General features: G+C 44.1%; 1 protein-coding gene across 3 annotated transcripts; it reads left to right on the plus strand.

Moving 5' to 3' along the window:
* On the plus strand, positions 1 to 12,436 carry Zfp212 (Zinc finger protein 212). Of its 3 annotated transcripts, none has more exons than XM_006236446.5 (5): positions 1 to 168; positions 6,289 to 6,678; positions 6,803 to 6,929; positions 8,713 to 8,793; positions 10,502 to 12,436. In XM_006236446.5, exons 1-5 carry the CDS (start codon positions 145 to 147, stop codon positions 11,353 to 11,355), a joined length of 1,476 nt encoding a protein of 491 aa, XP_006236508.1. In that variant the 5' UTR covers positions 1 to 144; the 3' UTR covers positions 11,356 to 12,436. The 3 variants fall into 3 exon arrangements, with proteins under 3 accessions (XP_006236508.1, NP_001094309.1, XP_038964581.1); NM_001100839.1 differs by having other exon boundaries at positions 28 to 168; positions 10,499 to 12,436; XM_039108653.2 differs by lacking the exon at positions 1 to 168 and adding an exon at positions 228 to 663 and having other exon boundaries at positions 10,499 to 12,436.
* Positions 12,437 to 16,071: the final 3,635 nt, after the last annotated feature.

Here is a 16,071-nt window from a genome sequence, read left to right on the forward strand (position 1 = left end):
TCTTGGTGGGGGCGGGGGCGCTCCCATAATGCACCTTGTATCAACACGGCGGCTGTGGCGGCTTCCAGGAGGGTCCGGGCGACTGGTGGAGCAACACAGTCCGAGCACTCTCCCGCCAGTCGGTGTTGTGGGGCGACTGTGACCATGGCGGAGTCGACGCCTGCTCGGGTAAGGGGCTCCGGCTGGCCCGGGAGGGCCTTAGGAAGACAGCGCCCTGCCCGGGGCGGGGCCTGAGGCGCTCGGTCGCGGGCTCGGTTTCCTCCGCGGCCGTTGGCGCCGGCGGATGCCGACTTTCCTCCCGGCTACGCTCGCCCTCCGTCCGCTCGCTCTCTGGGTCCTTCTGCGTCAGGCTCAGAGGCTGGGTACTCTGCGTCTTTCCGTAGAAACTTCTGCGAGGCTTTTTAAGTTGTTTGTGACTGTGCCCTCATATTTTCCTGCTTCGTGCCAACTAGGGACTCGTTTTCTGAGTTGGAATGATGGCGCGGGATAAAACCCTAGATTCCGGTTGTTGCCTTTGGGCTCAGCTGCTTAAGACCCCAGGAGTTATGGCTTCTCTCGGACCAGTGGGGTTCTGATCCGGGTGCCATGTTCTGCCATAGCTATCTGTACTGAGTTTGCAGCCACAGGTTGAAGCCAGGTGGGGCCTTCTCTCCTTGGGGACAGGTGTGTTTGCTGTTTTTGTTTGCTTGCTTTTTAAAAAATAACTGTAGGTGCACACTATTACCCTTCCCTTCTCTTCCAGCTGTCTCTATTCAGGGAATGTGAAGACACTGAAAATTGCTTTGAGGAGTATCTTCTATAACTCAGTGTTCATCTATTCAGTACATTGTCTTCGGAAGGAAGCTCCTGTGCTCAGCTCTCTAGGCCTTTGTCTCCTTAACTTGAATTGAGAATGTTGAGTTCCTTGTTAGAGCATTTCTACTTTTTTTTCTGGCTCCAGTCTCCTCATACTGTGTCACAGTCGAAATTAACATAGGAAAAGAGTAGGATGGATGGCCCTGAACTGGCTTTTTGTCATTGAGACAGCCTCACTCTGTAGCAGAGGCTGGCCTCAAGCTGGTGGCAATCTTCCCGACTCAGCCTCCCCAATGCTGCATTTACAGGCATGAGTCGTTATGCAGGGTTTTGTTTGGTGGGTTATTTTGTTTGTTTGTTGTTTTTTTTAAAGATATATAATAAATAAAAGTACACCGTAGCTGTCTTCAAACACACCAGAAGAGGGCATTAGATCTCATTACAGATGACTGTAAGATACCATGTGGTTGCTGAGACTTGAACTCAGGACCTCTGGAAGAGCAGTCAGTGCTCTTAACCGCTGAGCCATCTCTTCGGCCCCTTGGGGCAGATTCTTAAGTGCCCCAGCCTAGCCTATCTGAGAATGACCTTAAACTCCTACCTCTGACTCCCAACTTGCAGAGATTACAGGCAATTTTTTTTGTCTATTTTTTTTAAAGATTCATTTATTTATTATATGAGTACACTGTCGCTGTCTTCAGACACCAGAAGAGGGCATCAGATCTCATTACAGATGGTTATGAACCACCATGTGATTGCTAGGATTTGAACTCAGGACCTCTGGAAGAGCAGTCAGTGTTCTAACCCACTGAGACATCTCTCTAGACTGTCTATTATTATTATTATTATTATTATTATTATTATTATTATTATTAATCTTTCAAAATAAGGTCTTGTTGTATAGTCCTGGCTACCTGGGACCAGTTTTGTAGACCAGGCTGGCTCTGAACTTGGAGCAATCCTGCTTCTGCATCACAGTGCTAATGAGAGACCAGGAGTTAGACATACTTTCCCCAGGGTAAGCAGATAGGGGAGGGGCCACGGGTAGGTAGGCAGATTTCAAAGATGGACATCTCTTCCTGATGCTCTTGACTTGAGTAAAGACTGGCAGCAAAGGCTTTGTCACCCACCAGCAGGTCCCCTGCTGATGGACTGGCCCAACCAGTTCACAGCCTATTGCAAAACAGTTCTGGGCCAGTCAGCCATCTTCAAACTGAACAGCCCTAAATTAGAGGATGAAGAGTCTTCAGAAGCTGTAAAGCCACAGCCCCCCAAATCTAGTAACTCCCCGAGTTGCCCTCTGCTTTGAAGAGCATCCTTTTCTCTGTGTCTGCTGCATATGTGTTTCCACACTACCAATAAACACTTTTCTTCAACTGTGGATCCTGTCAGTAGTGTTTGAGATCTCTTTGATGCTACCTGTGGGGCTTGGGTTTTTCCTGCCTTTTAATTTTTAGCTGGCAGAGAAAACGCACACTATCCAGACCCCTAGAGTGGCTCATTTCCAGACTCCTAGACTGTACCAGTACACCAATGTTATGCACTTTGGCTTTTTGGGTCCAGAAACACTTTGGGAACCCTGAGGTCTTTTTGTGGAAAAGAGATCTAATAAAATTAATGTTGAAAGTTTTGCATTGATTGAAATTCACTATGTTTTTTCTAGGAAGTGGGTTAGAACTAATTAGAATGAATGGACTGAAAGATTTATCGGTGTTTATTTTCAAGGAGTTACCACTTAACAGAAAACAGGACACTTGTGATTATGGTGTTCTGCATCTGACTCCCTTGAGACCCAGATGCAGTCTATAAAGTGTTTTCTCTAGGTAGATTAGTTTTAGCACAAAAGTGAGGTGAGAGGACCAACACACTCCATTCCTGGGTATTCCACTCTGAGTTATCACCAGCCGACCTCACTAAGAAGCAGCAATAAAGGTCAACCAAAATCTAAAAGTAAACTGGAACTTACAGTCTTGACATTGTAAGATTTATTTAAACTGTTCTTGAACATACTTTGAATATATTTGTATTCTCACACATCTCTTCAGGTGAGGATTCTGTACTGCTAGGCCAGATACATGTCCTGATCATAACAATTAAAAATAAAAAATATTGAGAAAAACCATGTAAATAATATTTGAAATTTATAGTAAATCATAAGCCCATTATTTTGTGCAACAATCCAAAATAAGTAAAAGTAATACTTATGACTCAAAGACAGAAAGTGGGAACTCCTAAGATACGAACAGAGTTGGGAAGCCAACTTTGAGAGCATTTGTTGAACAATCACATTTAATGTTTATGAAATCAAGTGACTGTTTTTTTGAGTCAGAGCTTTACTACATAACTCTGGCTGTCCAGGAATTCAATATGTAGACCAGGCTGGCTTTGAACTCACAGAGATTGTCCTGGCTTTGCCTCCCAAGTGCTAAGATTAAATGCCTGGCTGAATAGAATAGTAATTTGTTGAAGTAATGACAGGTAATTAAACTATTTGTCAGCATTGATGTAGAAGCTAGGAAGAAGAGATCAGAATTCAGAAGTCTTGTGGCCTTTTAAATATACTTTTTATAATTTCTAGGATAATTGCTAAAGACTAAAGAGTCAGTTACAATAAATATAATTGAAGTAAAAGATAAAGACTGCCAGTACAGAAAAATCCGACCTTCTGGCTTATAGCAAATACAGCTAGAAGATGTCTATACATATGGTTAACTATAAAAGGACATGAGAACAATTTGTCAACAATACTAATTAAAAGTAACTAGGCTAAAAAATATATTGTTGCCAGAGATTGAATGCATTTCTTGGAAAAAGATTCAGTTCTCCATCTTGAAATGACATCTTTAAACTAATTTGAGGCTAATTACTTAGCTTTGGGTAGATTTAAAAAATGACAGTCAAAGCTCATTATAGAATATTCAAATATAATGTATTTTATTTAGTAGAAAAAAGTCATGAGTATTATTGCTCACCCATTAGAACCTGTGGAGAGGACAGAGATTTTCTGCCCCATTTGCTGCTGTTGTCCCTAGATACAAGGACTGTCAAGTCTTAAGATGTAGCTAGTATGAACAATAAAATGAGTTTTAATTAGATGAGCTAATCATGATGACTCTGCCTTTAGTCCCAGTATTTGGAAGGCAGAACAGATGAATCTCTGAGTTCAAGGCCTGTCTTTTTTTTTTTAAGATTTATTTATTATATGTAAGTACACTGTAACTGTCTTCAGACACACCAGAAGAGGGCATCAGATCTCATTACAGATGGTTGTGAGCAACCATGTGGTTGGTGGGATTTGAACTCAGGATCTCTACTGGAAGAGCTGTCTAGCCCCCAAAGCCTGTCTGTTCTATATTGTGTGTTCCAGCATAGCCAGAGATGTATAGCAAGACTTTGCCTCAAAAAAGAGAAGGGAAAAATCTTCCCAAAAATAGGAATAGGGTAGTGAGCTGAAGAAAAGCATATGCTCAATGTTATTAATACCATATCCATTTTCTAGTAGCATATATCTATGTATATTGATAAAATATAGATTAAAAGAGAAAGAACTAAGGAAAGGGGCTGGAAAGATGGCTCAGTGGTTTAGGCCCTTCTTGCTCTTGCAGGGGACCCAGGTTGATTCCCAGCTGCGATGTGGTGACTTAAAAACCATCTGTAACTCCAGCTTTGGGATCTGATGCCCTCTTCTGGTCTGCATTGGTACTAGGCACACTATGTTAAAATGTTGAACGTGCTTTGTGTATGGGTCAAAACATTTTATCCTAAAAATGTTATTTCTCAAATTTATCTGTGGAATTTGACACATTTCCAAACGTCTCTGGAGATATTTTTGTGAAACTCATGTTTGTAGGATGTCTGTGGGTCAAAAGTCAAGGTACTACTATAAAATAAAGAGATCATCAGTAACTACTGTACAGCTAAGATTATATTGGTAAAGTGACAGAACAATTAACAAAAAGAAAAAAATGATGGAAACAGGCTGACAGCAAAATTTGGCTTATGGTAGAGAATGATATTACGGATTAGTGGGTAACTGTTGACTACTTTTTTTTTATTTCTTTTTTTTTTTTAATTTCTTTTTTTTTTTTTTTTAATTTCTTTTCTTTTTTTGGAGCTGGGGACCGAAACCAGGGCCTTGCACTTGCTAGGCAAGCACTCTACCACTGAGCTAAATCCCCAACCCCAACTACTTATTTTTATTTATTATTATTGCACTTTCTGAGACAAGGTCTTACTCTATGTAGCTCTGGCTGGCCTGGGACGCACAATATAGACCAGGATGGGCATAAACTCAGAGATCCACCTGTGTTGTGATTAAAGGAATGTGCCAACATGCCTGACCCTGCTTTATTTATTTTGTGGTAATATATGTATGTAGGTGTGAGCCTGCCATCATACTCGTGTGGTCAGATGGCAGGTGGTAGGAGCCAGTTCTCTGCTTCCACCATGTGGGCTTCAGGGATCTTAGGTCCTCAGGTTTGGCCATTAGCTGATGAGCAATCTCACCAACTTAAAATGACTTAAAGCTGTTTTTTACATTTCTTTACTTACTTTGTGTGTATATGTGCATGGATATGTATGTACACATACATTTGGAGGTCAACAAATTGAGGAAAAAGCTTACTTAACTCTGTATGGTGGTATTTTGTCTATTTTTCTAATACTTTCAAAATTACTATAAAATATACATGTCTTCCTTCCCAGAAGTCCCCATCCCCCTTTTTCTTTTGAGACAGGGTTTCTTGTAGCCCACGCTTGGCCTTGAACTTTTGATCCAGCTGCCTCCATTTTGAGTGCTGGGATTATAAGCATGCACCATGGTTCATGGGGTGCTTTAGATAGAAGTCAGGGCTTTGTCCGTGCTAGGTGAGTATGATACCAACAGAGTTGCATACCCAGCCACACATGACATTTTCCGTCTTAGTTAGGGTTTCTATTGCTGTCCATGACCAAACGCAAGTTGGAGAGAAAAGGGTTTATTTGGCTTACACTTCCATGTCACTGTTCATCATTGAATGAAGTCAGGGTAGAATCAAACAGGGGAGAAACCTGGAGACAGGAGCTGGTAAAGAGGCTGTGGAGGGGTGGCTTGTTCCCGTCGTATACTGGCTTGCTCAGCCTGATTTTTTTTTTTTTTTTTTTTTTTTTTTAAGAACCCAGAACCACTAGCCTAGGAATGGCATCACCCACAATGAGCTAAGCCCTCCCCCATCAATCACTATTAAGGAAATGTCCTACAGGCTTGCCTATAACCCAGTCTTATGGAGGCATTTTCTTAATTGAGGCTCCCTCCTTTCCAGTAGCTCTAGCTTGTTTCAAGTTGGCATAAAACTAACCAGCACACTGTCAGAATAAGTACATTTGGGTATGTTGTATGTTTTTGTTTGTTTTAAGAAAGCTAGGTAATTCTGAGTCTTTGACTTGGACTTGTTTTCTTTATTTGATATTTGGAAATGACCATGTCTCACTGGCCTTGTATCCTCAATCCTACAGCACAGGAGGAAAAGGCGCTCCACACCGTTAGCTCCAGCCACACCACCTTCACAGACAACAGAGAAAAGCCAGTACTTCCAGACCACAGAAATCTCACTTTGGACAGTGGTGGCTGCTATTCAAGCTGTGGAGAAGAAGATGGAATCCCAGGCTGCCCGACTGCAGAGCCTGGAGGGACGCGCAGGGTCAGCGGAGAAGAAGCTGGCTGACTTCGAGAAGACAGCTGTGGAGTTCAGCAACCAGCTGGAGGGCAAGTGGGCCGTGCTGGGGACCCTACTGCAGGAGTACGGCCTGCTGCAGCGACGGCTGGAGAATGTGGAGAACCTGCTTCGAAACAAGAACTTCTGGGTCCTTCGACTGCCCCCAGGCAGCAAGGGGGAGACCCCAAAGGTAGAACCTCTACATTTAAAAGTTAGGCAAGAAGGGGAACCCAGCCTTGACTAATCAAGATGTTGGTATCTGGATGGTACTCCTAGGAGTCAGAGTGCTCATTTCTTGTGGCTTACAATTGCAGGTGTCCGGGCCCCTTGAGAATGATGGGGTCTGTTTCTCAGAACAGGAGTGGGAGAACCTGGAGGACTGGCAGAAGGAGCTCTACAGAAATGTTATGGAAAGCAACTATGAGACGCTGGTCTCTCTAAGTGAGTGAAAGTTTTCTCCCTAGAATTCTCTCAGAGCCCTCCTGACTCCACATGTGACTGCCTGGCTCTCATCCTCTGAATCCTCTGCTGAGCTGAGGACTGACATTGCAGGTTCTCTCACCTGCAGAGACATGAAACTGTCCCAGGGACCAGTCTTTTGTAGTTCTTTTCTGGTAACACAATGACTTCTTAAGATTATTTGGATATTATTGTTAAAGTATAATATAGGTTTTTAATAACATCTCTAGGAAGTATTTTATTAGTTACTTTTGTATTGCTGTATAAGAAACTATGACCAAGGCAACTTAGAGAAGAAAAGATTTATTTGGGGTTTATGGTTTCAAGGGTTAGCGTCCTTGATAGCCAAGCAGAGATAGCAGGTGGCCAGTGGCTAGAACAACCCTGAGTTCATATCTTGAACCTTGAGCAGGATGCACAGAGGACTAACTCAAATTAGCCTTGAGACTTTTGAAATCTTAAAGCCTGCCCTCATTGAGAAGCCACCTCTAATAAGGCCACACCTCCTATTTCCAAACAGTTCTACCAACTGGGGACCAAGTTTTCAAACATATGAGCCTATGGGGGCCATTCTCCTTCAAACCACCACGTGTATAATGTACCTTTGTATTTTGAGACAGAATTTCTATGTATCCTTGGCTGCCCTAGAAAATGCTATATAAATAGGCTGGCTTTGAACTCTTAGAGATCCTCATGTCTCAGTCTCTTGAGTGCTGGTACCAACGGTATATACCACACCACTACGTCCAGCTAATGTGCTGTTTTTAATATGTAAGATTGTTTGATAAGAAAACTTAGGAACTGTTAAGGTGGCTCAGTGGATAGAAGTGCTTTCTATACAAGCCTGATAACCTGCATTCAATCCTTGGAACCCATGAGGGGAGGGGACAACTGACTCCTTAAGTTGCTCTGTGCCTCCACATGTGCACTGGTACAGGTGTACCCAGACTCTTATGTAGCATATACTTACACATAGAAATAATAAAATAAAATGAAAATGTAAAGGAATTTGAATCTTGAGATGAAACATGCAGCACAAGCTGAGAAAACCTTTTTCTTGGGAATTAGCCAGAGTCATCACCAGCCACTGTGGTCTGCACATTGTTACTAGAATAGTAGCACTGTGTGTGGAAGTGTTTTCTATAAAACTTACTAATGCGGGGTTGGGGATTTAGCTCAGTGGTAGAGCGCCTGAGGCCCTGGGTTCGGTCCCCAGCTCCGAAAAAAAAAAAAACAAAAAAACAAAAAACTTACTAATGCATACTATATAACAAATGTATATTTTTCTTCTAAGATAAATTCTTTTCAAATGTGGGTCCTTGCAGAAATACCAAGGAGGCCACTGGCTAGACCACAGTGAGGGCAAGGGAAGTCAGGGTGGGTCAGAGGGGTGGCCATGTTACCTCAGATGGGTTCCATGCTCTCTTTGAGACTGTTGCCTTGTGTCGCAGGGCCTCCCTCACCTGGCAGTGCCTCAGCAAGAATAGAATTAGGCACTGTGGAAGGAATCCTTGGCAAAACTTGAGTTGTGTGGGCAGAGGTGGTGTGCTAGGTAGGCAGTGGCACCTGAGCCTAGTTGGCCTAGTGAAGGAGCCGCAGAGCAGCAGCTTGGCAATCCACTGACATGGGGAAAGTGACAGTAACATTAGCTTTTATATCTTTTAGCTGTTAGTATCGATTTGCTGACATTGTTTGTTCATCGGCTTCTGACCAGCATGCAGTAAGTTTGTATTCTGCGTTTACACTCTGTCTTTTTCTAACCCAGAGGTCCTTGGCCAGCCAGAGGAAGAAGTGGAGTTGGGCGCAGAGATGGTGGGTGACTTGGTGGAAGAAGGTACCCACCTGGGTGAGTAGTTCTAGAATGTTCTTCTGTGTTGTTTCTCCATCCCTCTGCAGGTTCCCACAACTAACAGGGAACTTTCCCACAGCTGAGCTGCCAAATGCTGTCAGTAACCGCATCTGGTGTGCAGGGGGTGGACTTTGGGTTTTAAAAGTTTATTTTTATAGGTATGCATGGATGTCTATATGACTGTATGGTGTGTGTGCGTGCCGGGGGGTATCCACAGAGGACAGAAGAGGGGATTGGATCCCCCAGAGCTGGAGTTACAGGTAATTGTGAGCCACCTGGTGTGGGTGTTGGAAACAGGTGCTCTTGTTCTGTGGGCCATCTCTCCAGCCTCTGCTTGTTTTCAAGACAAGTCCTATGTGTAGTCCACAATAGCCTAGACTCACTAGGGAGCTCAGGCTGACTTCGAACTCACGATGCTCTTGATTTTACCTCCGGAGTGGGATTATAGTTAAGAACCACTACAACCTTTTTAGGTGACTATAATAGCAGTTCTCACCTGTGGGTTGTAACCCCTCTGGGGATTAAACAACTCTTTCACAGGAGTCATCTAAGACCACTGGAAAACACAGACATACATTATGATTCATAACAGTACCAAAATTATAGTTATGAAGTAACAATGAAGATATTTTTATAGTTGGTGATCACCACCTGAGGAACTGAAAGGGTCACAGCATTAAGAAGGTTGAGAACCACTGCTTTATAACTGTCAGAGGTGTTTCTTAACTCCTGCTAGCCTTTGGAATGGTGTGGATTGTGTAGCATGCTTTTCCATGCTCTACAAGTAGTAGACATAACAAGCTGTGCTCAGAGTGGGAGATGGAGGATGGGCAGTGAGTCACAGGGCCAAGAGAAAGAGACGCCAGGAAAGGCATTTGAGCAGAATATCCAGGGAGAAAAGAACTGGATATTCGATCAGTTTATTTATTATTTTCTGTGTTTTACCTGTATGAGTACTACATGCTTACGTCGAGGGTATCAGGTCCCTTGAAGCTGGAGTTACTGATGGTTGTGACCCCCCACATAGGTGCTGGCTATTGAACCTGGTCCTCTGCAAGAACAGCTGGGACTCCTAACTGCTGAGTCATCTCTCCTGCCCCAGATGTGATTTTTAAACCGTTAGTTCAGTGGGTTAAATGTAGGGCCTTTGCTGGGCATGCATCTGCAACTGGGCTTTATTTGCAGCCTCTTTTATAAAAGACTTTTTAAATTTTTGAGATAGTATCTGAGTTGCCCACAGTGGTCTTGAACATGCTCTATAGCCTAGGCAATCTATTGTGATCCTCTTGCCTTATCTTTCTGAGTAGATGAGCGTACAGGCCTGCATCACCAGGTTCAGCTTCCAATTTGTTATTTTAACTTTTTTTTTTTTGAGCTGGGGACCGAACCCAGGGCTTTGCGCTTCCTAGGTAAGCGCTCTACCACTGAACTAAATCCCCACCCCCAACATTTTTTAATTAATCAGTCATTAGTGTATTTTGTCATTTTTCCACATAGAGATTAAGTACCGGTTTATAGGCAGGTATGGAGAAATTACAATAATGTTGTTCTCTATGAGTAAGATATTCTGATCCTCCTCCAGATTGTTCTGATTCAGCTGTTCCTAAGGAGTTTTGATTTGAGCCTTCTAAAGTCCCCAGTGTTTTCTCTGGAGATACCAAAAATGCTGGAATGTGATCTTTGTTGGTTTTTTCCCTTGCAGCAGACAGGGCCATGGTTAAACAGGAGATGCTGTACAAGCAGGAGGGCCCCTCAGGTCTTCCCAGCATGTTTTCCAGTGCTGCTGAACCTCAGGCTTGCTTTGGCTCAGAACAGGCTGTGTTCTGGAATAGTCCAGGAGATTCTGCCCTCTTGGAATCAGGCCCTGGGGACTCAAACCCTGAGTCTGTTGAGAGCAGTAGAGACCCTGCCCCTGGTAGAAATCTGGACTGCCCTCGAAAACAGAAGTCTCACAGACAGGTGCAACTGGGTCAAGAGTGTGGACAGGGTCCGAAGGTGAAAAGGGACACCAGCCCGTACAAATGTTCCGAATGCCAGATCAGCTTTCGCTACAAGCAGCAGTTGACTGCACATTTGCAGAGCCACACAAGCAGAGAATCTTACTCTGCCACAGAGCCAGAGGAGAGCCTTAGACCCAGACCCCGGCTGAAACCACAGGCCAAAAGGTCGAAGCTGCATCAGTGTGATGTGTGCCACAGGAGCTTCAGCTGCAAGGTCAGTCTTGTGACCCACCAGCGGTGCCATCAGCAGGAAGGCCCCAGCACCAGCCCACAAATCCAGGAGAGATTCTCCCCAAACAGCTTAGTTGCTTTGCCTGGCCACATCCCTTGGAGGAAAAGTCGAAGCTCTCTCATCTGTGGGTACTGTGGCAAAAGTTTCAGCCACCCATCAGACTTGGTTCGGCACCAGCGCATCCACACGGGTGAGAGGCCCTACAGTTGCCCCGAATGTGAGAAGAGCTTTGTCCAGAAGCAGCACCTCCTGCAGCACCAGAAAATCCACCAGCGGGAACGGGGTGGGCTGGCTTCAGAGTCTGCAAGACCTAATGGTCTGCTTTAAGGTTGCCAGCCCCTCACCGTCGTCCGGGGGCGGAGGGGGGTGGCATCAGTCCCCCGAAGGTACACTATAAAGTCTGGCTGACTTCTTTCTGAGAATTGCTTCTGCTTTGCCCTCCTTGGCTAAGCACAAAGTCTAATCTGAGGGACAGGAGAGAAGGATCTGTGGCCCCAGCCTTTGCCGTCTTGGTCTTGTTGCTGGGTTTATTGTTTCCGTAGCCCCTGCAGGTCTCTGGTTTTCTCTTTTCTGGTGCACTGTCACACCACAGGGACTGATGGCCCGTTCCAGGGCCCACCCTAGCATTTCATACATGTCTTCCCACAGTAGTATGGGGTCATAGAGATATGTAGAAAGTTCCAGGAGGTATTACCCTCAATTTCTCTTCCTTTTGTAGCCTCCTTGTTAATAACTAGTATAAATAATTTAAATGACTGTTTAGCTTGTTCTAAAAAACCCCTTTTTGGAGTTAGATTCTTGGTTTTTTTTTTTTTTTTTTTCTTAAATAGCTCAAAACTTGTTTTCTAAATTTCAAGAGTTGTAGAAGTTGTTCCTAACATGGGAACTGAGCCTACCCTCCAGGAGGGAGTAGTTTATGGGGCTCTTTTAGCCCACCCACGCTTAACATAGGCCAGAGAGTGAAGACACATTGCTGGGTTCCCTCACTGTGTTGCTGAGTCCACGCAGGTGGGGCTAATTTTCTCAGGTGGAGTAAGAGGAAGCCCCTGAAACCCCTGCTGAGTAAAGACTGGTTTGAAGTAGCTAAGAGTTCATTCTGGGAGCTGTTGGTGTCTCAACATACTTTCCCCTCCCCAATGTTTTCTGCAGCCCTGGGTGTGGGATAGGGTGTATGTGAAACACTGAGCTTGATTCTCTTAAGCCAGGCATCACTTGAGGTTGTTCAGATTAGACTTTCCAATGGCTGTACCAGGGACGAAGGAGGAAAAAGCACAGATGCTTATCTCAGGAGTGTTAAGTACCTGCCCCACTGTCATTTGGGGAGGGAGGTGAGAGTGGGTTCTTTGGTCATATGTGAATGTACTCTTGTCTGGAATAAATCTTGTTACTTGTATTTCAAAAAAACAAAGTGTTCTCATAGGGGTTTTTTTTTGTTTTGTTTTTTTTCTTTTCTTCTCCGGAGCTGGGGACCGAACCCAGGGCCTTCCGCTTGCTAGGCAGGCGCTCTACCGCTGAGCTAAATCCCCAACCCCAGGTGTTTTCTGTTTGTCAAGAATTCTCACCAAGAGTCGGCGGGTAGAGGTACTTCATCAGGAAGCCTAGCCTGATCGGTCCTGTGACCGTCTTGCCTCAGAGCTCACACACTGAACCAGGGGTTCTATTACTTCTATGGTTTTATACCTTAATGTCAATTAAGATCCTGAGTCCCTGTCTCCAGGAGTTTGTTCTCAGCACCTGCTAGGAGCTTGAAGGGAGTACAGGCTCGGGCTCCATCCTAGACCTCTAGTTGGAATATTTTTTTGTTTTTGTTTTTCCAAGGCAGGGCTTCTCTGTGTAGTCCTGGCTGTCCTGGAACTCACTCTGTAGACCAGGTGGCCTATCCTCCTGCCTCTGCCCTCTGAGTGCTAAGATTAAAAGTGTGCACCACTACTACTTAGTTTGAAGGGGTCTGTTTTAAAGGGCAGACAGTTTCAGAAGGTGGGAAGGGCTGCCAGAGGCAAAGGCTTCCTTCCTCCCTACTTGAGCTTTGGTAGGGTTTTGGATGTAACAGAATGACCTCAAATCTGCCATGGCTTTGCAGGGCATCTGCAAGATTATTTTAATATATAAGAAGTTCATTCAAAGAACAAAATTCCTGCATCCCCACCCCAAAAAGCAACTCCTACTTGAGAGTTAACTTGTCACTTGTGCTGTTAATTCTGTACAGTAGACTTCATTGGGAACCTATATCCAAAAGACTGAAACTCTTATTTTCACTCAGCAAAATGAGTAACTGGGATTTATGGCATATAATATAGTTTTATGTCAACACACAAGAACAGGAAGAGGACATGGAGGTGTCTGAATCAAAAATGAGTGGTGAAACATAGGTAGGTATCTATACCAAGAATCCCCAGAGTGGGGCATTGGGGAAAACTCATCCTGGGCCCATCCTCACGGGTTCATGTGCATATAACAATTTAATGTATTACACATTTTGATTTTGTTTGGTTTGGTTTTGGGTTTTGGGGTTGATTTTTTTGTTGTTGTTCTGTTTTGTGTTTTGAGACGGGGTTTCTCTGTGTAGCTCCTGCTATCCTGGAACTTGCTTTGTAGACCAAGCTAGCCTCAAACTCTGAGATCTGCCTGCCTCTACCTCCTGCATGTAGATTAATGTAGAAAACCTTAAATGGCTTGGCCAGTTAAGGTTTTAATGGTCACTCACCTGGCCCTAGCTGGTCCCATCACCATATAGTATTGTGGAGCAGTTGGAGAGACTTGCCATATCATTTGCTGTAGTGAGAGCTTTGGTTTCTTTGAAAAACACATAAATTTTATGGAATGTATTCTCATTTTAATCCCAGGTGTGAGATATGGAACTGTTTCAGATTGTCCACAGCAGCTGACTGATTTGCTTTGTGCTCCATCAGGGGTGTGATTTTGCCAGCTGCAGACAGTTTCTGCAAGTGTGTGATGTCTGGAATTCTGGGGACTTTTCAGATGGAATATAAATACTAGGGTCCCTAGACGGGGGTTGTGGCTGTTGGTTGGTTGCAGTTTGTTAAATTGTAATGAGCAAAGAAGAAACAAGAAATTTGATATCTTGACAGCAAAGATCACACTGCCCCAAAGAACTTGATGACCCTAACCAGCAAGAAGTCTGAGGTCTTCCTCTTTCCCCTCTTCCCTTTTTTCTCTCCTATCTAGTGTTAGGGGGTTGAAAGGGTGGAAAAGGCTGCGGAAGGGTGGGAAAGAACCCACAAAGTAGTCAAAAGACAGCCTGCAATTCCTTCCTACGATCAAAAGCAAACTCCTGCGCATAGCCTTGGAGGCTTCTACAGCTTACCTCACCATGCCTCTCCAGTTGTTGCTGTCCCATTCTTCTTCTTCCTGTCCAGAACAAGTCATCTTTGTTTTGTTTTGTTTTGTTTTGTTTTGTTTTGTTTTTTGGTGTCTAAACACCTTTTGAGAGCTTCTCTCTTGTCTGTAGGGTTTTACTGCTGTGAACAGACACCATGACCAAGGCAACATTTAATTGGGGCTGGTTCAGAGGTTCATTCCATTATCATCAAGGCAGGAGCATGGCAGCATCCAGGCAGGCATGGTGCAGGAGGAACTGAGAGTTCTACATCTTCATCTGGTCTGCTAGCAGAATACTTCCAAGACAGCTAGGAGGCTCTAAAAGCCCACTTCCCATAGTGTGACACCTATTCCAACAAGGCCACACCTTCTAATAGTGCCACTCCCTGGGCCAAGCTTATACAAACCATCACACCACCTCTTTTGCATTTATTGTGTATGAGCACATAGATGCCCCCGTATGCCTCTCAAGATCAGAAGGCAACTTTTTCCACCATGTGGGAACAGTGATCAGACTCCAGGTGTCAGGCTTGGTGGCAAGCACCTTTACTCACTAAGCTACTTACTTTTACCATCCCATTTTTTAGTGACAAATAATGGTAAGTGCCTGTTACGTGTTCAGTGTTAACACTTGGGATATACTGAACAGAGCGTGTTGGCTGTAGTTTGTATTAAAATCTAGTGTAGCTGGTCTTTGCTACTTCATGAGGCTTTTCCCACCCTTTATCCCCCTGACCCCATTTCACCCCTAACAACTAGATAGGTGAGAAACAGGCTAGAGGGGAGAGAGAAATTAGGAAAATTGCTGAATCTAATTTATGTTTCTCCTTTGACCACAGCTATTAGCAACCTCCCTAAACAACCACTGACCTTGTCTCTCAGTCCCCCTCACATTTATGCATCCTCTGAAGAGTTCCCAGAATCCCAAATGTCACACAATCGTAGAGGTTATTCGTAGCTGGCAAAACCACACTTCTGCTAGAGCAGGAGGCAGATTATGATGAGCTGCTTCAGACAGTCCAAAGTAGCCCCGTGTCTCCACACCTAGGATTAAAACGAAAGCACATTCCTAAAATACTTATGTATTTTTTTGAAAGGAACTGAAATGTGTGAATTCTCATTATGTTCTAGTTTTTTCTTCTCGATCTTTATACAGACTTCCTCGGACTAACACCATACTATAATCTGCATTCCCAAATGACTGATAGTTTTCATGTGAAAAAAAAAAAAGTTTTTGAGACAGGCTTTTACTGTGTAACCCAAGCAGACACGGACCTTTCCAGTTTCCCTGCTCCAGCTCCTCAAGTGCTGAGATTACAGGAAAGTGCACATACCCAGATAGATGGTCATGAAGTTGTTGGCTTGTTTTGGCTTTTTGAGGCAGGAATTCTCTGGAGCCCTGGCTGTCCTGGAACTCTGTATAGGCCAGGCTGGCCTCCAACTCAGAGATCAACCTGCCACTGCCTCCCAAAAGTACCACCATCCCCAAAATACAACTAAATTTTAAGTTTTACTTGTGTGTGTGTGTGTAGGTCAGAAGAAAACTTTGTGAAATCAGTCTTCTCTTTTACATGGGACCTGGGAATTGAACTCAGATCATCAGGTTTGCATCATCTTGGGCAGCAAGTGCCTTTACATACACACTGAGCCATCTTGCCAGCCTCTGAACTAATTGTTTTAAAAAATGTTTCAGAGGGGTTGGGG

The sequence above is a fragment of the Rattus norvegicus genome, chromosome 4 (genome assembly GCF_036323735.1).
Source record: "Rattus norvegicus strain BN/NHsdMcwi chromosome 4, GRCr8, whole genome shotgun sequence".
Lineage (NCBI taxonomy): Eukaryota > Metazoa > Chordata > Mammalia > Rodentia > Muridae > Rattus > Rattus norvegicus.